This window comes from Leptodactylus fuscus, chromosome 11 (genome assembly GCF_031893055.1).
Source record: "Leptodactylus fuscus isolate aLepFus1 chromosome 11, aLepFus1.hap2, whole genome shotgun sequence".
In the NCBI taxonomy this organism is placed as follows: domain Eukaryota; kingdom Metazoa; phylum Chordata; class Amphibia; order Anura; family Leptodactylidae; genus Leptodactylus; species Leptodactylus fuscus.
Genome location: NC_134275.1, coordinates 58,941,848 through 58,963,841, shown reverse-complemented (window position 1 = coordinate 58,963,841; position 21,994 = coordinate 58,941,848). Strand labels below are relative to the sequence as shown.

General features: G+C 40.8%; 1 protein-coding gene across 1 annotated transcript; it reads left to right on the top strand.

Annotated features, from left to right (window-relative positions):
- Positions 1-7,127: 7,127 nt before the first annotated feature.
- On the top strand, positions 7,128-21,482 carry LOC142185373 (transmembrane protein 182-like). The gene is made up of 5 exons (XM_075260782.1): positions 7,128-7,315; positions 13,544-13,664; positions 16,493-16,591; positions 19,115-19,252; positions 21,034-21,482. Exons 1-5 carry the CDS (start codon positions 7,172-7,174, stop codon positions 21,258-21,260), a joined length of 729 nt encoding a protein of 242 aa, XP_075116883.1. The 5' UTR covers positions 7,128-7,171; the 3' UTR covers positions 21,261-21,482.
- The last annotated feature ends 512 nt before the right edge of the window (positions 21,483-21,994 follow it).

Below are 21,994 nucleotides of genomic sequence, written 5' to 3'. Positions count from 1 at the left end.
CATACTCCGCCATCATTCGTGAGAGTTCTCTGTCTAGTTCTGCTTCTCCGTCTGACTCTGATAGGACACTAAATCTATTCCCCGTTGCAGTGACCTCGCCTGCACTACTTACTCTCATCTTTGTAGGCTTTCCTACCGTGGTCCACTCACCCTCAGGCTTACGGCTGGCTTTATCCTTCTTCCTCCTTTTATTATTGTTGGATGATCGGGCAGGAGAAGAGACGACCACTGAGGGTTGTACAACCTGCTCGACAACCTCCATGGTCGTCTCAATGGGACCTGACTCGGCCTGGTCTTGGGTGGTATCACCTGTATGTGGTTGAGGCTCCGCCTCCATGACTACTGACCCTGACAATAGCGCCTCCTCCTCCTCCTGTATGTCATCAGCCGCTGCCAGCAAGTCCTCATCAGGGCTATCCTTACAGATGTTATGCCAGGCATCAGGACAATCTCTGTGGGGGTGACCGATCCTACCGCACAGGTTACACCTAATGTTTTGGCATGTGGCACTCACGTGGCCCATTTCATTACATAGGCTACACTTTACCATGGAGCATACACTGGCCACATGGCCGGCCTTCCCACACTTGAAGCAGCAGCGAGGCTGACCCGCATAGAAGCAGATCCCTTTTTCTCGGCCTATAAAGAACGAATTGGGCAGATGTTGGGTTATGTTGTTCTGCTGACGCAACTTCACCAGGACCCTCCACCCACCGGTCCAGACCCCGTCTTCATCCCTGTTCTTACTAAGATCGGACATGAGGTCACAATGCCTCCTGAGCCAGATGACAATATCCTGAGGGGGAACGGCTTCATTCCAAAATACAATTGTGACAGAGGCTGTATCTGGCCTAGAGATGGGGATGAAACTGAACTTATCCCAACCTTCCGTATCTCTCAACCTGGTGAGATTGGCCCAGAACCGGTCCAGATCAGACATCAGCTTAAAACTAACATCATACCCCTGGCGGTCAGGAAGGTTTATGACGGCCAGGATATCAGTCGGCACAAAGCCCATCTGGGTACATAGGAGCTCTCGGACCACAAACCTCCTATCCGGCAGATCCTCCTTGGCACCTCCGTGCCTAAACCTGACTACATTCCTCCTCCTGAAAGCCTGGCCTGTATAACTGGAGTTTGATGCAAAAGATGGAGCACCGCGGCTCCAGGCATTCCCTGAGGAGGTACGGCCGGATCCGCCATCTTGGCGTGTTTGTGGGCGCTGTGTGGGCTGCTGAGCACCTGTACCACGTGGTTCTGCTACTGTGCGAGTATCTAGAGGGGGAAAGTCCTGCACACTGGACTGTCCTGTGTCCGCCCCACCATCAACCTCTATGTCTGCAATATCACCAGACTCCAGAGACTGGACTGCAGAGGGGTCTGACGCCATAGATCGTGAAGGATCCCCCCCAGAAACACCTTCCCCTGCTGGGCCGTTATCACATACAGGAATATCCATAATATCAGGCACATTAGTCAGACAATCAGCGGCAGCAGAGTCCTGCACAGCAGAGTCCATATTAGTATTATAGTCAGCGGCAGCAGAGTCCTGCATAGCAGAGTCCATATTACCACTACAGTCAGCGGCAGCAGAGTCCTGCACAACAGAGTCCACAACCTGTAACCCCAAATATGTTACTCCCCCAGTACCTTCAGGTAAGAGTCCATAGTCCTGCTGCAATGACTTGTCTCCTGGGACTTGTGGTGTCTGCACAGCTGCTACTTCATTACCATTAGGCAGGGGTCCATGACCTGGTTGCAAAGTGCTGGTTGCTGGGACTTGTGGTGCCTTGCTGAGAACTGCTGCAGGTTTTTGCTGTTGCTGAACACTGGTCGCTTTCCCGTACAAATTCCCTTCCTTAAAAGGGAAACTTGCTGGCTGCAGAACTGGTTTTACATGGGACTGCTGGCTGCCACCTTGAGAGGGTTCAGACCCAGCTTTAGCACAAGGTGATGGTGACTTCTGGTATTCCTGGAACCGCTGCTGGTTTCTGTATGATTCTCCCACCGGTCCCATTTGCTCCAGTACAGTCTCGGTCTCCCGTACGTTCTCGGCGAGCTCTTTCGCCAGTGCGCTCAGCTTCCTGTCCAGTAACACCAGTTTCTCAGGGCATGCAGACTTTTTTAGATTATACGCACATTCAATCTGTCTCTGCAGATATATTTTACTGGCCTTCAATGTCTCCAGTCGCTTGACCAGTGCTGGTATCTCATCTGCCAGGCGCAGTTCTGGTGCTCGCTCAGTAGCCATGACAGTCTGTGCATTGTTGGAAAGCTTTGCAGGTTGGTTACCCCCAGTATGGCTTCTGGTTGGTGTAGCCTGTGATTTCTGACATGCTACGGCTGTTGTCACTGCCATGGGCCCACAATGTCCAGACTGGGGACTATGTCCCAGTTTATTTCCAGTGACTGTACTGCTGGTACCTTGAAGCTTCCCCGCTGGTCTCCCTTTGATCTCCTCCACTGCCTTCACTACATTTTTGTAGTTACCGCTTCCAGATCTTGTCCGCTCAGACCGTACCAATACAGACTGCTGCATGTTCTCCTGCATGGTCTGCTTCTCCAGGGATGTTCTCCTCTGTCTGCAGGAGGGTGGGGTGGACTGGACACCTGCAACCTGCAATGGAGTCTGCACAGGCTGCAAAGTTTGCTCCTTACATTCAACCATTTTGCTTGGTTGTTGCACCGTACTACTGCTTGCTTCCGTTACTTCTTCCTTTACAACTTTCTTCCCATCTTGGCTTGCTGCACTAGGACTGCTGACACACTGGACACGATTCCCATTACTGGGGACTTTAGGATTTCCATCCATTTTTTTAGTTGTCTGGGAATTGTTTCCCAGAGAAGGCCTTGGAGCCTGGGCCTTGGCAGGGGAACTTCCCCACCCAGGGCGGCCCCGCCCTGGGCTATCTCCAGACATCAGGAGCCTCAGGAGAGCTACAAAAACACGTCCTCACAGCTAGGAGGTAGTATTATAGTAGTTATATTCTTGTACATAGAAGGTAGTATTATAGTAGTTATATTCTTGTACATAGGAGCAGTATTATAGTAGTTATATTCTTGTATATAGGAGCAGTATTATAGTAGTTATATTCTTGTACATAGGAGTAGTATTATAGTAGTTATATTCTTGTACATAGGAGTAGTATTATAGTAGTTATATTCTTGTACATAGGAGGTAGTATTATAGTAGTTATATTCTTGCATATAGGAGCAGTATTATAGTAGTTATATTCTTGTACATAGAAGGTAGTATTATAGTAGTTGTATTCTTGTACATAGGAGGTAGTATTATAGTAGTTATATTCTTGTACATAGGAGCAGTATTATAGTAGTTATATTCTTGTATATAGGAGCAGTATTATAGTAGTTATATTCTTGTACATAGGAACAGTATTATAGTAGTTATATTCTTGTACTTAGGAGCAGTATTATAGTAGTTATATTCTTGTACATAGGAACAGTATTATAATAGTTATATTCCTATATATAGGAGCAGTGTTATAGTAGTTATATTCTTGTACATAGGAGCAGTATTATAGTAGTTATATTCTTGTATATAGGAGCAGTATTATAGTAGTTATATTCTTGTACATAGGAACAGTATTATAGTAGTTATATTCTTGTACATAGGAGCAGTATTATAGTAGTTATATTCTTGTACATAGGAACAGTATTATAATAGTTATATTCCTATATATAGGAGCAGTGTTATAGTAGTTATATTCTTGTACATAGGAGCAGTATTATAGTAGTTATATTCTTGTATATAGGAGCAGTATTATAGTAGTTATATTCTTGTACATAGGAGCAGTATTATAGTAGTTATATTCTTGTACATAGGAGCAGTATTATAGTAGTTATATTCTTGTACATATGAGTAGTATTATAGTAGTTATATTCTTGTACATAGGAACAGTATTATAGTAGTTATATTCTTGTACATAGGAGTAGTATTATAGTAGTTATATTCTTGTACATAGGAGCAGTAATATAGTAGTTATATTCTTGTACATAGGAGCAGTATTATAGTAGTTATATTCTTGTACATAAGAGCAGTATTATAGTAGTTATATTCTTGTACATAGAAGCAGTATTATAGTAGTTATATTCTTGTACATAGGAGTAGTATTATAGTAGTTATATTCTTGTACATAGGAGCAGTGTTACAGTAGTTATATTCTTGTACATAGGAGCAGTGTTATAGTAGTTATATTCTTGTATATAGGAGCAGTATTATAGTAGTTATATTCTTGTACATAGGAGCAGTATTATAGTAGTTTTATTTTTGTACATAGGAGCAGTATTATAATAGTTATATTCCTATATATAGGAGCACTGTTATAGTAGTTATATTCTTATACATAGGAGTAGTATTATAGTAGTTATATTCTTGTACATAGGGGCAGTATTATAGTAGTTATATTCTTGTACATAGGAGCAGTATTATAGTAGTTATATTCTTGTACATAGGAGCAGTATTATAGTAGTTATATTCTTGTACATAGGAGCAGTATTATAGTAGTTATATTCTTGTACATAGGAGGTAGTATTATAGTAGTTATATTCTTGTACATAGGAGCAGTATTATAGTAGTTATATTCTTGTATATAGGAGCAGTATTATAGTAGTTATATTCTTGTACATAGGAGTAGTATTATAGTAGTTATATTCTTGTACATAGGAGTAGTATTATAGTAGTTATATTCTTGTACATAGGAGGTAGTATTATAGTAGTTATATTCTTGTACATAGGAGCAGTATTATAGTAGTTATATTCTTGTACATAGGAGCAGTATTATAGTAGTTATATTCTTGTACATAGGAGCAGTATTATAGTAGTTATATTCTTGTACATAGGAGCAGTATTATAGTAGTTATATTCTTGTACATAGGAGCAGTATTATAGTAGTTATATTCTTGTACATAGGAGCAGTATTATAGTAGTTATATTTTTGTACATAGGAGGTAGTATTATAGTAGTTATATTCTTGTACATAGGAGCAGTATTATAGTAGTTATATTCTTGTATATAGGAGCAGTATTATAGTAGTTATATTCTTGTACATAGGAGCAGTATTATAGTAGTTATATTCTTGTACATAGGAGGTAGTATTATAGTAGTTATATTCTTGCATATAGGAGCAGTATTATAGTAGTTATATTCTTGTACATAGAAGGTAGTATTATAGTAGTTATATTCTTGTACATAGGAGGTAGTATTATAGTAGTTATATTCTTGTACATAGGAGCAGTATTATAGTAGTTATATTCTTGTATATAGGAGCAGTATTATAGTAGTTATATTCTTGTACATAGGAACAGTATTATAGTAGTTATATTCTTGTACTTAGGAGCAGTATTATAGTAGTTATATTCTTGTACATAGGAACAGTATTATAATAGTTATATTCCTATATATAGGAGCAGTGTTATAGTAGTTATATTCTTGTACATAGGAGCAGTATTATAGTAGTTATATTCTTGTATATAGGAGCAGTATTATAGTAGTTATATTCTTGCATATAGGAACAGTATTATAGTAGTTATATTCTTGTACATAGGAGCAGTATTATAGTAGTTATATTCTTGTACATAGGAACAGTATTATAATAGTTATATTCCTATATATAGGAGCAGTGTTATAGTAGTTATATTCTTGTACATAGGAGCAGTATTATAGTAGTTATATTCTTGTATATAGGAGCAGTATTATAGTAGTTATATTCTTGTACATAGGAGCAGTATTATAGTAGTTATATTCTTGTACATAGGAGCAGTATTATAGTAGTTATATTCTTGTACATATGAGTAGTATTATAGTAGTTATATTCTTGTACATAGGAACAGTATTATAGTAGTTATATTCTTGTACATAGGAGTAGTATTATAGTAGTTATATTCTTGTACATAGGAGCAGTAATATAGTAGTTATATTCTTGTACATAGGAGCAGTATTATAGTAGTTATATTCTTGTACATAAGAGCAGTATTATAGTAGTTATATTCTTGTACATAGAAGCAGTATTATAGTAGTTATATTCTTGTACATAGGAGTAGTATTATAGTAGTTATATTCTTGTACATAGGAGCAGTATTACAGTAGTTATATTCTTGTACATAGGAGCAGTGTTATAGTAGTTATATTCTTGTATATAGGAGCAGTATTATAGTAGTTATATTCTTGTACATAGGAGCAGTATTATAGTAGTTTTATTTTTGTACATAGGAGCAGTATTATAATAGTTATATTCCTATATATAGGAGCACTGTTATAGTAGTTATATTCTTATACATAGGAGTAGTATTATAGTAGTTATATTCTTGTACATAGGAGCAGTATTATAGTAGTTAGATTCTTGTATATAGGAGCAGTATTATAGTAGTTAGATTCTTGTATATAGGAGCAGTATTATAGTAGTTATATTCTTGTACATAGGAGCAGTATTATAGTAGTTATATAGTCTTATATATAGGAGCAGTGTTATAGTAGTTAGAGTCTTGTACATAGAAGCAGTATTATAGCAGTTATGTTATTGTACATGGGGCGACATTACAGTAGTCCTTGTACAAAGAAGAAAAAATTATAGTAGATATGTTATTTTACACAGCTTTTAGTATGATTGTAGGATATTTTCTATGTATTCTTGTTTGTAGTATCTGCTCCACCACTTTTTATGGACATATGGAGTACAGGTAACTTGCACAGGAATGCTGTTGTTTCTAGAAATAAATAGTAGATAATGTTGTATAACTGATGATGATTTGCGTCTCTGTCTATAGAGAGAGATGATAGTAGTTATATTATCTCTTTCTCCTCTTGGCTTCCATGTTTTGGTCTCCAGTGCTCATGTCTCTGCCTCTATCGTCCTCTTATGCTTGACCAGGTCTTCTCTGGCTCTGTGCAGTGTTTACCCTCCTACGGTTTGGAGTATTTGGGGCTCCTTGTCCTGCGTGCAGTGATGTGTCTGTTCCAGGCCACAACTATTTTGTAGTGGAAGGTCATCAGCCTTAAATAGGATCTTCTCAGTGAAACTCACACCAGTCATTAAGGGATGTTCTATCCTAAAATAACCACCGTGGGTCCCACCAACGCCCTGACCCCCTCCACCCTGTGTCCCTCTGCTGTTCTGTCCCTGCTGTTCTTACAGTTGTAGCAGAGTTGGTCAGGATGAGGGTTGGAGCTGCTTCTCTCGTTGCTGGCTTGGTCGGAGGTGTTGGGGTCCTCTTGTTCCTCTTTGCTTTTGCCACAGACTATTGGCTCCTGGCGACAGAGAACTGCGGCGAGTATGGCGAACTTTCATCTTTAGCGCAGGTAACAATGATCGATACAAATTCTAATCGTGAATGATATTGATATACACTTGTATTTTTTTACTTCTGGAGCTGGAACCGCCCTGGTGTCAGATTTATACAGAGCAAATTTATGTTAGTTTGCTTTGTTATAGCTACTAGGTATCTGAAGGCAGATTGTAGTGTGCGATGGGCAGACAGCGCCATGTCAGACTAGACAAAGGCTGTAAAGTATTGTACTAGAGGGACGGAGAAGCAATACATTCACATAAGGCCACACATATGTATGCCCCTTTATGCGCAGATTACTTTATATCATTATTAAATAATTTGTCACAGTTAGCTCTCCCCTTTGCCACGACCCTATGAATATACACTCAACTTAACCACGCCCCTATGACTACACACTCCACTCAGCCACGTCCCTATGACTACACACTCCACTTAGCCACGCTCCTCTTGAAAAAGCTGTTAATTGATATAAAAGTATTCTACATCTAGTAAGGACTGTTGAAGCTGTTAAGCTGGCTGAAGTCTAGTTGTAGACGCAGGACCTTCCCCCTGACCAGTGTTGGCATCAGGGTATAAACAGCTGAAGAGGTGGGGGTAACATAATCGGGGTTGTTGTCTTTACGACTCATGTAGTAATCCTTCAGTTGCTGTCGGGGATTTCATACAATGTGGCCCGTGTATTCAGATGAATGAGCAGAGGATGAAATCAGAGCAGGCACCGCTACAACCGGGTATACAAAATATAGGAAAGACTCAACATACACTGTAATATAAAATATGCAGAATACACAACATACATTGCAATATGCATTGCCCATCATACAATTTAATATCAACAACACAAGAATATACAACATACATTGCAAAATAGAATATACAGCATAAAACTTAATATAAACTACTTAATTTAATATATCTTACACAACATACAATGTCATTTAAAATATACAACATGCAATGTAATATAAACATGTGCAGCCATACACAACATAATATAAACTACACGATATACATTGTAAGATAAACTACACAATATACATTGTAATTAGGGTTGAGCGATCGGGATCGGGAAAGACTGGATCCCGTTCGGCGATCGAGAAAATTTCATGATCGGGATAGGCTGGAAAATTATCGAAAACTGGATTTTGAAATCTCAAGATCAGCTTAACCCAACTGTATATATAATATACAATTAGGGTTGAGCGATCGAGATGGGGAAAGATCGGATCCCGTTCGGTGATCAAGCAAATTTCACGATCAGGATAAGCTGGAAAATGATTGGAAATCGGATTTTAAAAGCGATCCTGAAATCTCAAGATCGGCTCAACCCCAATTGTAATATATACTACACGAAGTACAATGAAATATAAAATACACAACACATAATTTAAAATATAACACACATTACAATGTAATTTAGTACACAATGTACAATCCTATTAATATTATAAATGTGAAAGTTTGTGAGTTTGTGGGTTTGTGTGTTTGGATGTTTGCATGTTCGGATGTTTGTTCCTCAATCACGGAAAAACCGCTCTTCCGATTTGGCTGAAATTTTCCACAAACGTAGTTAATACACCCGATTAAACAATAGGCTACTTTTTGTCACAATAGCGCACATACGTTTTTCCCAGGACCCCCACAAAACCCAAACTCACACCACTATCTCTGCAATCTCACACACTTTGGACCCCGATTTGGCTGAAATTTTCCATAAACATAGTCCCTACACTCGATTGCGCAATAGGCTTCTTTTCGTCACAATAGCGCACATACGTTTTTCCCAGGACCCTTTGGATGTTCGGATGTTTGGCGGTCAATCACGCAAAAACCGCTCCACCGATTTGGCTGAAATTTTCCACAAACATAGTCCCTACACTCGATTGCGCAATAGGCTACTTTTCGTCACAATAGCGCACATATGTTTTTCCCAGGACGCTTTGGATGTTCGGATGTTTGGCGGTCAATCACGCAAAAACCGCTCCACCGATTTGGCTGAAATTTTCCACAAACATAGTTATTACTCTCGATTAAACAATAGGCTACTTTTCGTCACAATAGCGCACATACGTTTGTGACAGGACCCCCACAAAACCCAAACTCACACCACCATCTCTGCAATCTCACACACTTTGGACCATAGCAAGCCACAAAATTCATATTGCCCTCTGCAGCCTCGCCCCTAACCCCACACAATCACATATACATATACTTTACCACTTTGCCCCTCACCTTAATGATTCTCTAGGAGGCGCTCTTTAACGCTCCGGAGCAGCCATGTTTGCCCCCACCACTCTGACAATCCGTGACACCGCCCACCCATGTCAATACCCCTAGGCGGTCTAATAAATGCAAAAAAAAAGTTTAAAAAAATATAAAAAAAATAAATAAAAAGGATTAAAAATTCAAATCACCCCCCTTTCCCTAGAACACATATAAAAGTAGTTAAAAACTGTGAAACACATACATGTTAGGTATCCGCGCGTCCTAAATCGCCCGCTCTACAAAGTTATAAAAATATTTTTCCTGTTCGGTAAACGCCGTAGCGGGAAAAATGGTCAAAAGTGCCAAACTGCCATTTTTTCACTATTTTGATTCTGCTAAAAATTTGAATAAAAAGTGATCAAAGCAATAACATTTCCCAAAAATGGTAGAACTACAAAGTACACCCGTTCCCGTAAAAAAAGACGCCCTATACAACCCCGTACACGCACGTATAAAAAAGTTACGGCTGTCGGAATATGGCGACTTTTCAAAAAATAATTTTTTAACACAGTTTTGGATTTTTTTTAAGGGGTCAAAATGTAAATAAAACCATATAAATTTGGTATCCCCGGAATCGTAACGAAGCACAGAATACAAGGGACATGTCATTTTGGTTGCACAGTGAACGCCGTAAAACCAAAGCCCGTAAGAAAGTCGCAGAAATGCATTTTTTCTTCAAATCCACCCCATTCTGATTTTTTTCCCTGCTTCCCAGTACATGATATAGAATAAATAATGGTGGCATCATGAAGAAAAATTTGTCCCAGGAAAAATTAAGACCTCATATGACTCTGGGAGCGGAGAAATAAAAAAGTTATGGGGTTTAGAAGGAGGGGAGTCAAAAACGAAAATCAAAAAATGCCATCGGCGGGAAAGGGTTAACTTCAAATACTTCTGTCCCAAAGTCACTATGTAAAGTTTCTCACAACACCGTATATATAGCGGCTCTAATACAAAGTAACTTCAACACAAAAGTCTCACGTATTCTCTGAATTACAGCAAAAACAAGATACAAACTTACATTTCATATCCCATACCTTATACACAGTACGAAAACCTTACCCACGCCTGTATATACCCACTGCTACAATCACCGCAGAAGAAGTCGCGGGTACCAGCTAGTGTAATATAAAATACACAGCACACACCATAATCTGAGGCTAAGGTCCAACTTAATAGGCCGCATCAAAAAAGCGATGTTGGGAAAAACTACGGCAGCAACTCATCATTTTTTCCCCGCATCATAGAAAGTCCGCAGAGGTTTCTTCTGCAGATTTTCTGCTTCCATCATACCTATAGGGAAACTGCTGGCATTTCCATAGGTATAATTGCCATGCTGCAATTTCCAAAACGGTATTGTAAATTGCAATGTTTCCGTCGCATATTCTTTTGCAATGTGTGGATGTGATTCGCTAGTGACTGTATAACCCCATGGATTTTGCGGAAGTGTTTCCACCACATAGGGCCCTGGCCTGAAACATACAACGTACAATATAATATAACATTAACAGTAAGCTACAAAAACACATATGTCATGTAGAATATATGAAATATATCAGATAAAATGTAATATATATCATACATTATAATATACAATACAGAATATATAACAGATACCACACAGCATATAGCATACATGTTACAGGCAACACATACAATACAATATATAGCACAAAATATATAATATACAGTGGCGTAACTACCGTGGTAGCGGTGGTAGCAACTGCCACAGGGCCCGGGACATTAGGGGGCCCGGCGACAGCCGCTACCGCTGCAGATTTTTCTTTTTTCTTAATAGGCCCTATTTACTTACCGATCCTGGCTGGGCCGAGATCGGTAAGTGACACCGCGGGCCCCACAAAGACTATCATTATACTTGGGGGTCTTTGCAGACCCCCGAGTATAATGATTGGAGGCCGGAGAGAGGTAAGGAACATAAAAAACACTGTTACTTACCTCTCCACGATCCGGGCAGGCTTCAGGCCTAGTTGTCTGACTTCTTTGACGTCACATGAACCCGGCCTGCGTACCGGGTCATGTGACATCCAACGTCATTGAAGAAGGATGATAGTGGAGGACTGCAACGGAGACAGGGGACAGGTAAGTAATAATGTTTTTTTTATGTTTTTATTCCCCCTGGGTCTACGGTTATTATACTCTGGGGTCTGAAAAGACCCCAGAGTATAATAATTGTTTATGGGTGTCCACAGTGGAGCATAATACTGAGTGCAGGGGCCACTAAGGGACATAATACTGTGTGCAGGGGCCACTATGGGCTATAATACTGTGTGCAGGGGCCACTATGGGGCATAATACTGTGTGCAGGGGCCACTATGGGACATAATACTGTGTGCAGGGGCCATTAAGGGACACAATATCGTGTGCAGGGGCCACTATGAGGCATAATACTGTGTGCAGGGGCGACTATGGGACATAGTACTGTGTGCAGGGGCCACTAAGGGGCATAATAGTGTGTGCAGGGGCCACTAAGGGACATAATACTGTGTGCAGGTGCCACTAGGGGCAAAATAGAGTGCGCAAAAATGTGGAGGAGGGTGTCGGTCGAGGTCGTGGGTGTCGGTCGGGGGGGGGGGCATGTCAAAAGTTTGCCACGGGGCTCCGCCATTCCTAGTTATCCCACTGATAATATACAATACAAAGCACAAGAGACAGCGTGCAACATACATCATGTAATATATAATACAGAACAAGAAACAGATAACACACATCATTCAATATATAATGTATAGAGATGAGTGAGTACTATTCGAAACGGGAGTTTCGAATAGTACTCGCTCATCTCTATGTACAGCACACAATATACAAAAGCATATAAGTTACTTGCAATATACAGCACAGAACATACAACACATAACACACAACATATAAAAGCTACAAATAATATCAAATGAGTTGCACACAACATAGACAATCTACTTTATAATACACAAGAAGGGGTACAGAGGTGGCAATCCTCACAAGACCCTGGAGCCTTGGGGGGGCAAAGGCCTCTATACAGAACAAGAAGACACCAGTATTAGGCCTTATTCACATGACAGCGCTGTGTTTGATGGATTTAACATCGATTGAAATTTGGGTCCATGCGCCAGTCAAAACGAACAACAATAGAGCATGTCACTGCAGTCTTTCACGGTCGTGTGAATAAGGTCTTAGGCCTGTACATTGATTTCAATCTTTTGGATCAAGAAACAAAGAACAATGAAATTCATCTTTTTTTTTTTCACTAAAAACTAAAAACTGATGTAAAATGGAAGAAACTTGGTGATCAGAAATGGAAAAACGGATGTTAAAATTGGATGTAAAAATTTGTTTGTAATGGACGTTAGCTCTATAAAAAAAGATCACCGATTCAGATTTGGAATTTGGGGCCCAGAAGCTTCAAGTTATGTCTCTGTATACAATGATCAATATAGAATATGTAATACAGCAGTGCAAAACCCAACATATAATATACACATCATACAGAATATTATACACAACATAACACATAACAAAACATGCAATAAACAGTTATCTATAAACAGCATACAACATATAGCATATTATACACAACATATAATATACACAACATACAGCATATTATACACAACATAGTATATAACACAACATATAGCATTTTATAAACAACATAGTATGGAAGACAACTGACACTTCTCTATATACAACAATCAGCATACAGTATACTACACACAACATAATATATAACAACATGTAACATAATGTATAAAACTCAATGTATAATATATAACATTGTATACACAACTAACAAGCAACAAACACACGGCATAATACACACAGCGGATAACGTATAGTACGGCATTCATTTATGAAATGTGAATGCAAAATCTGTAATAAGAATGTTGATGATGATGATGATGATGATGATAATATTGATGAGGATGATGTCGCCATCCTGAGTGTAACCTGACTGTCTTCTCATCTCTGATCCCAGAACAGCACAGACGTTCCCCCTACACTCGCCCCACCCCTATATTTTCACCATGAGGGTTTTTTCTGGAGATGCTGGTTCAATGGGGAAGATTTCCAGGAGACCATCTGGAACTTCTGGTTCAGTAAGTAAAGTTCTGTCCTATATGGATCTTGTCACCAGTGCTCACCTCTTACCCCCAGCATCAGCCAATAGTATGACGTCTCAGAAATCCCATTGACTATTCATGTATGGTTTTTACAGTGAACATAAAAGTCGTTCAGAATGAGCGGAGCGTAACTCCGTGTGCAGGCTCCTTTTGGTAGTGAAAATACACAGATGTGTAGTCTTCTTAGTTTGAGCTACAATTTTCGAGCATTTTTGGCTGATGATGGCCCATTTAAGCCACACCCTTTTTTCTGAGAATGCCACATTCACCCACATTTCTAGCAAATCAAAAATAAAATTTTAGTCTAAACAAGATGTGATAAAAATGCGACAAAAAGTGCTAAATATGCCCCATGTTTACACCAGTGTCTACTTGTAACAACAATAGTAATTCTGGCCCATTGGGTAAAATAATGGTCTAGATGGCCCAGGGTGCAAAATAACAGCAGCTATTGACTTCACTGAGGTCAGACATCCTTTAGTGTAGCAATAATGATATAACCTGGTGTGTAGAGGGTTAATAATTATTTATCTGTGACCAATGGGTTAATAATTAAATAATAACATCCCTTATATTTAGTAGAATTGGTGTCTGGTATATTAATAATTACACTCCTGGTGTCCAGTGTATTAGTAGTTATATCCATGGTGTCTATTGTATTAATGAGTACGGTATATCTCTGGTGCCTATTGTATTAATGATTATATCTCTGGTGCCTATTGTATTAATGATTATATTCCTGGTGTCTATTGTATTAGTAATTATATCCCTGGATTATATACTTTTGTGTCTAGTGTTTTAAGTTAATTATTAATTATACTCCTGATGTTTAGTGTATTAATAATAATAATTATTATATCTCTAATATCTATTGTATTATATCCCTGGTGTCTACAGTATTTATTATATCCCTGGTGTGTAGAGTATTATTTACTATATACATGGTGTATAATTAATTACTAATGATATCTTGGATGTCTGTTGTGTTAATAATTATGCCGTGCTGTTTTCAGAAATTTTTAGTAAATATACAGTACAGCTAGCACACTGCAAGAACACACAGTTGTGTACATGAGGCCTGCGATGGGAGTCATTCTAGAGGGTCATGCATTCCCATGACCAAATTTAAGCCATGAAACTCAGTCCGTGTGTTGGCCAGATTTAAGGGTCTGGACAGTATGCTGGGAGAAAGACTTCTAGAGGTATTATTAGCTATAATGAGTCCCAGCGACATACAGTCCTGCAGTGATTATAGTACAGGACAGTATATATCACTGGCGGTCAGAGACTCCTACTATCATAGATAACTATACTGCTAGGAGTCCTCTCCCTGTATACTGTCCTGCAGTGATTATAGTACAGGACAGTATATATCACTGGCGGTCAGAGACTTCTACTATCATAGATAACTATACTGCTAGGAGTCCTCTCCCTGTATACTGTCCTGCAGTGATTATAGTACAGGACAGTATATATCACTGACAGTCAGCGACTCCTACTATCATAGATAACTATACTGCTAGGAGTCCTCTCCCTGTATACTGTCCTGCAGTGATTATAGTACAGGACAGTATATATCACTGGCGGTCAGCGACTCCTACTATCATAGATAACTACTGCTAGGAGTCCTCTCCCTGTATACTGTCCTGCAGTGATTATAGTACAGGACAGTATATATCACTGGCGGTCAGTGACTCCTACTATCATAGATAACTACTGCTAGGAGTCCTCTCCCTGTATACTGTCCTGCAGTGATTATAGTACAGGACAGTATATATCACTGGCGGTCAGTGACTTCTACTATCATAGATAACTATACTGCTAGGAGTCTTCTCCCTGTATACTGTCCTGCAGTGATTATAGTACAGGACAGTATATATCACTGACAGTCAGAGACTCCTACTATCATAGATAACTATACTGCTAGGAGTCCTCTCCCTGTATACTGTCCTGCAGTGATTATAGTACAGGACAGTATATATCACTGGCGGTCAGAGACTTCTACTATCATAGATAACTATACTGCTAGGAGTCCTCTCCCTGTATACTGTCCTGCAGTGATTATAGTACAGGACAGTATATATCACTGACAGTCAGCGACTCCTACTATCATAGATAACTATACTGCTAGGAGTCCTCTCCCTGTATACTGTCCTGCAGTGATTATAGTACAGGACAGTATATATCACTGGCGGTCAGTGACTCCTACTATCATAGATAACTACTGCTAGGAGTCCTCTCCCTGTATACTGTCCTGCAGTGATTATAGTACAGGACAGTATATATCACTGGCGGTCAGTGACTTCTACTATCATAGATAACTATACTGCTAGGAGTCTTCTCCCTGTATACTGTCCTGCAGTGATTATAGTACAGGACAGTATATATCACTGACAGTCAGAGACTCCTACTATCATAGATAACTATACTGCTAGGAGTCCTCTCCCTGTATACTGTCCTGCAGTGATTATAGTACAGGACAGTATATATCACTGGCGGTCAGTGACTCCTACTATCATAGATAACTATACTGCTAGGAGTCCTCTCCCTGTATACTGTCCTGCAGTGATTATAGTACAGGACAGTATATATCACTGGCGGTCAGCGACTCCTACTATCATAGATAACTATACTGCTAGGAGTTCCTCTCTCATACTGTTTCAGTCCATAAATACAGGCAACACATGAACCAAGTCTCGCTCATGTGAATGTGGGATTATTCTCTGTCCTCAGCTGTAGGATTCCCTTCATTGTCTGTCTCAGCAATGATCTGATATAACATTTTTCTATTCTTGTCTCTTCAGCCAGTCAAGCGCACCCCAAACACTGCATCCAAGGCTACCTTTTCCCCATGCCTATAGCATCAGGACCGGTGCCGCACCCATCGTATGACCCCACAGCTGGTAAGTTGCCCTAATGTTCCTAATTGTATTTCTCTGTTACTGAGACAAGTGAATAATTTAAAGGGGCTACACGGTGGCTCAGTGGTTAGCACTGCAGCCCTGCAGCGCTGAGGTCCTGGTGTTCAAATCCCACCAAGGGCAAAAAACCATCAGCAAGGAGATTGTATGTTCTCCCCATGTTTGCATGAATTTCCATCCCATATTCCAAAAAAAAAGACATACTGATAGGGAACAAATGTACATTGTGAGCTCTATGTGGGCTCACAACCTACATTTAAAAAAAAGTGAATAATTTAGTAAAAATAGAATATCTGGACAAAGTTGCAGGATGATGCAAAAGCCTTAGACATTACAGTATGTACACTTTCCATATAGTAAACATTTCCACAAAAGACAGAACCCTCTTATATATCCCTGTGACTTCTGTACAAGCGTCATTGATTGTCTCTCTTTCTGTACAACTGGTCTATGTAGTTCTATCTGGGTGGAGTTCCCCTTTAATTTTACACCTTTCCTTCATCCCAGCTGACTGCACCCAGTGATCCCAGCCAATTGCTGGATGCCAGAGAACTCTCTGAATTTCTTATCATCTTTTGCTCCCGTTCCCTGCCGCTGTCTGCTGCATTACTGACTCCCTGACCCCTCATCTTCTCCTAGGGAATAAATGATTTTTCTTCGCTCATTCATTTCCTAATGAGCCAATTAAGTGCAGGACATGGCAGTAATTATTTTACTGCAGATGTATGAGATCCCCCAATAGTCACTGGGGACCTTGGTGCTTATATTCGTTATCACAGGGGATGGGGGAGTGATATCATCCTCTGGATATTGATGAGGATTCAACTCCAGTACACACTATATGACCATCCATAGGGAAGTCTAGGTGACAATAAATAAACATTTGCCATTCATGGAACTGGGTGGCAAATAAGTTGTCTTTGTAGGTAAACAACTAGATGTGCGATGTGATACATATATGAAATGGGACAATGCTGCTATAGATCACCGTGTATACGCAGTGTGTGTACTATTCATAACTAGTGCAGTTTTGCAATTTATGTAATATGTACAGCTGGTGCTATATATGTAGTATATCCTATGTATTCAGTATATGCAGTATGTGCAGTGTGTAATATTTGTAGCTGGTGATATACAACTCTGCACAGACAGATCATTTGATTGCATGAATAGCCCATAGTGATCCTTTCTGTAGTGTAAGTCAAATTGGACGTCAGAACCCAAGCCTAGGGTGGAAAACAATGTGGACACAAGCCATCAGAAGGTGTTTGCACAATCTTGGGCCAGACACCCAGTTACAGGGGATCCATTGACCTCACACCACTGCTCTCAAAGGCACAGCAAGATGGCAATGGAGGCTGGAATGGAGGCTGGAATGGAGGTCTATGCTTTTCAGTGAGGAGTCCTGGAATGGAGGTCTATCTTCTACAGTGATGAGTCTTGGAATGGAGGTCTATCCTCCACAGTGATGAGTCTAATTATAGTGGAGGTCTATACTTTTCAGTGAGGAGCCTTAGAATGGAGGTCTATCCTCTTCAGTGATGGGTCTTGGAATGGAGGTCTATCCTCTTCAGTGAGTATTCCTGGAATGAAGGTCTATCCTCTTCAACAATGAGTCCTGGAATGGAGGTCTATCCTCTTCAGTGATGAGTCTTGGAATGGAGGTCTTTCCTCTACAGTACAGTGAATAGTCCTAGAATGGAGGTCTATCCTCTACAGTGATGAGTCCTGGAATGGAGGTCTATCCTCTTAGGGTGATGAGTCCTGGAATGGAGGTCTATGTTTTTCAGTGAGGAGTCCGGGAATGGAGGTCTATGCTTTTCAGTAATGAGTCCTGTAATGGAGGCCTATATTCTTCATTTATGAGTCGTACTTTTGTCTCGGACACAATGATAGTGACAGATTGGTCTGGAGACCATGTGGGCAATGTCCTAAAGAGACCATCCCAAGGGAATGTCACACTAGACCTACTCCTAGGATTATGGTGTGGAGTGGTATAATGCATGGTAGTTGGACCCCTCTAAACTATATTTCAGATACACTAACATGTCAGTGTTACATATATTTGGTCTTGGAACCAGTGGTGCAGCCATTTGTCCAAAGTGCCCCAGGGGCTGTTTTTAAACAGGACAACATCGGATTGCATGTTCCTCATGTTATTATGAGCAGCTTGTGTGACCTAAACACACTACCCTGACCTGCATTGTATCTGGACTTGTCTAGCATCGTGCACATCTGCGGCGTCATTGATCAGCAATTGCAAAGGGAGCGACCAGCAGATAGTCTTAATAATTTGTTTGCCCAAGTACATTCAGCACAACATAACAATCCAATAATAACCTCACTGATGCCAGGCCAAACATTGTAAGTGCTGGGATTCCTGCTGGGGGCGCATGTATGTGTGGTATTAGTTACTTGCAATGTATGGCGTACAGTGTGTGGTTCTGTGTCACAGATACCTGAGTCGTTTGCAGTCATTTATAGCCCTGTCTGTTTCCCTTGCAGTATACAGAGGCTTCTGGACGGCGTTCATCATCCTCGCTGTTGCCGCCAGTGTGGTTGGGGGGCTCATTGTGGTCTGCGCAGTTCCCTTTGCGGCGGCCCAGATGTATAGAGTGGGAGGCGGATTCCTGATCACTGCCGGTAAGAGGCCATGTCAGGTAGTACAGGAGCCATATTTCATTTCTGCGGGGAAGGAACAAAACTGATCAATCTCCCCTAGAATAAGCCCATGGCAAACTACAACCCGCCCATAAAATATCATGGCCCCAAGTGTATGGGATAATGTCCATATATAACTGTAACCACTCTAGACAATGCTCTGTGAGCTGTGCCCACCATTAATACCATGTGTACAGGAGGATACCGTCACTTTACATAAATAATATCTATATATAACTCTATTCAGTCTAGACAACGCTCTGTTAAAAATAGGCGAAACCCCTAAGATTCATTTTGGCTCAGGAACCCTGATTGGTTTCGGGTCCAACAAGTTTGGATAAAACCAGAAGTGAAATGAATAGAATCTTGTGCATTATATTTTATAGTTATGTGCTGTAGATGTCTTATACTCTAGTTACATCCAAAACTGCATTCACAATGAGATAACAATCCCTACACGGCAGATATTCACACTGTTTTACAGTATAAACACATGATGGGGCATATATATATGAAGACTGGCGTATTGAATGCCATTCTTTATATCCCCTTGACCTGGCGTTCATGTTGTAAATTGGCGTAAATTATATTAAATGTAGTGAAACTCCATGCCCATAGCAACCAATCACAGCCCATGGCAACCAATCATAGCACAGTTTAATTTTTGTATTTTGCTCCTGAACAATGTAAGCTGCCTTGTGATTGGTTGCTATGGGCAAATAAGACAGTTGGCTTTTAGACCATTTTAATAAATCTGTCCCAATGTGTCTATGCAGCTCTGGATGTGACTGGAGTAAGACATTCTATACAGCAACGTAGCTATAGGGGCTGCCGAGACAGCAAGCGCTACTGGGCCCCGGATCTTCAGGGACCCATAGATCTTTCTACAAAATAATAAGACACCAGTATTCTAGATAGCAGATGGTAAGAGGGGGCCATGACACATTTTATCGAGGGGCCCACATTTGATACTGAATGCAGTAGGCTCCACGACACTCCTTCCCCCTCTCAGAATGGCTAATAACAGGCAGCAGTAGCTGTAGCATGCGCTTGTATATATCCTGACTAGGGTTGAGCGATTGTGTTCGGAAAAAATCAGATTCCAATCGGCGATCGAGAAAATTTTGCGATCAGAATTCCAAACACGATCTTTTTAGGTGGGATCGAGATCGGCTTAGCCTTCACACTGAGTATATAGTGTATACTCAGTGTGAAGGCTCCGCTGCGGTTCCATAGGAATGAATGGAAGCAGCCGGCACACAGCCTTAACCCCCTGCGCGCCGGTTGCCTCCATTCATTCTAATGGGAGACTAAACTAACATAACATCTCTAGTAGCTACTTACCTCCAGAGATGGCTGCTCCGGTGTTCTTCTTCGCCTTGCTGCCGCTCCACGCGGCGAGGCGAAGAAGAATGAGAAGCAGCGGAGCAGCCATCTCTGCAAGTAAGTGGAAACTCCTCTGGCTACTTAGTGATTCACTACACAGTGTGGATTCTAACAATTGTTAGATTCCATGCTGTATAGTGAATAGGATTGCTTTTAAAATCCGATCTCCGATTAATAAAAAAAATCCCATTGACTTGCATTGTGATCGGAATTGGGATCGAGATCGGGTTCGAATGAAAAATGATCGGAAATCGGATTTTAAAATCCATCCTGAAAAGTCAAGATCAGCTCAACCCTAATCCTGACATTAATGCATACGGATAACTACATCTCCCACAATGCACCGCAGCTGTTGTCTGATGGCTCTTCTCTTGCAGGGGTGCTGCTCGCCCTCCTCATTGCCCTCTTCGCCCTGTGGAAGGAGTTTGCTGCTGATCTGGAGAAATACATCTTATTGGAGAGAAGTCAGCAGTGTCCGCCTGATGCCCACCTTCATGTCTACTATGGGTGGTCCTTTATGTTTGCACTGGCAGGGGCCCCCCTGGTGCTCCTCTCTGGGCTTCTGTTTCACTGTATCAGCCGCAGCCTGCAGGTGGAGAAGTGAGCGGAGGGACAGACAGAAGACTCTGTAGGGTACAGATGGACATAAAGCCGCAGCCCCCATAACGTGGTCTGATGCTGTGTGCTACAATGAGGGAGCCCCTCCCCCATGAGTCAAACGTGACACCCCGTGTGGTGGGAGAGCAAGGACCCCCAGATATTCCTGCTGGGGACCCCTGAAGCTCAAGATTCCTAAAATGTTTCTAATAAAATATTGTAAAATGTCCGAATCGTCAGTGTTCACTCTGTCCATATGTGTGGAGGGGGCGCTCTAGATCAAAGAAGGTCACATAGATGAATGCTATAGGTGGGCACAATGTAGACATATGTGGGCAGTGAATGGCTATAGGTGGCCACTATGCATCTATATGCGGATAATGTATGGCTATAGGTGGGCACTATGTATCTATATATGACCAATGTATGTCTATAGGTAGGCACTATGTGGCTATATGTTGGCAGTGTATGGCTATAGGTCGGCACTATATACACTCACCGGCCACTTTATTAGGTACACCATGCTAGTAACGGGTTGGACCCCCTTTTGCCTTCAGAACTGCCTCAATTCTTCGTGGCATAGATTCAACAAGGTGCTGGAAGCATTCCTCAGAGATTTTGGTCCATATTGACATGATGGCATCACACAGTTGCCGCAGATTTGTCGGCTGCACATCCATGATGCGAATCTCCCGTTCCACCACATCCCAAAGATGCTCTATTGGATTGAGATCTGGTGAC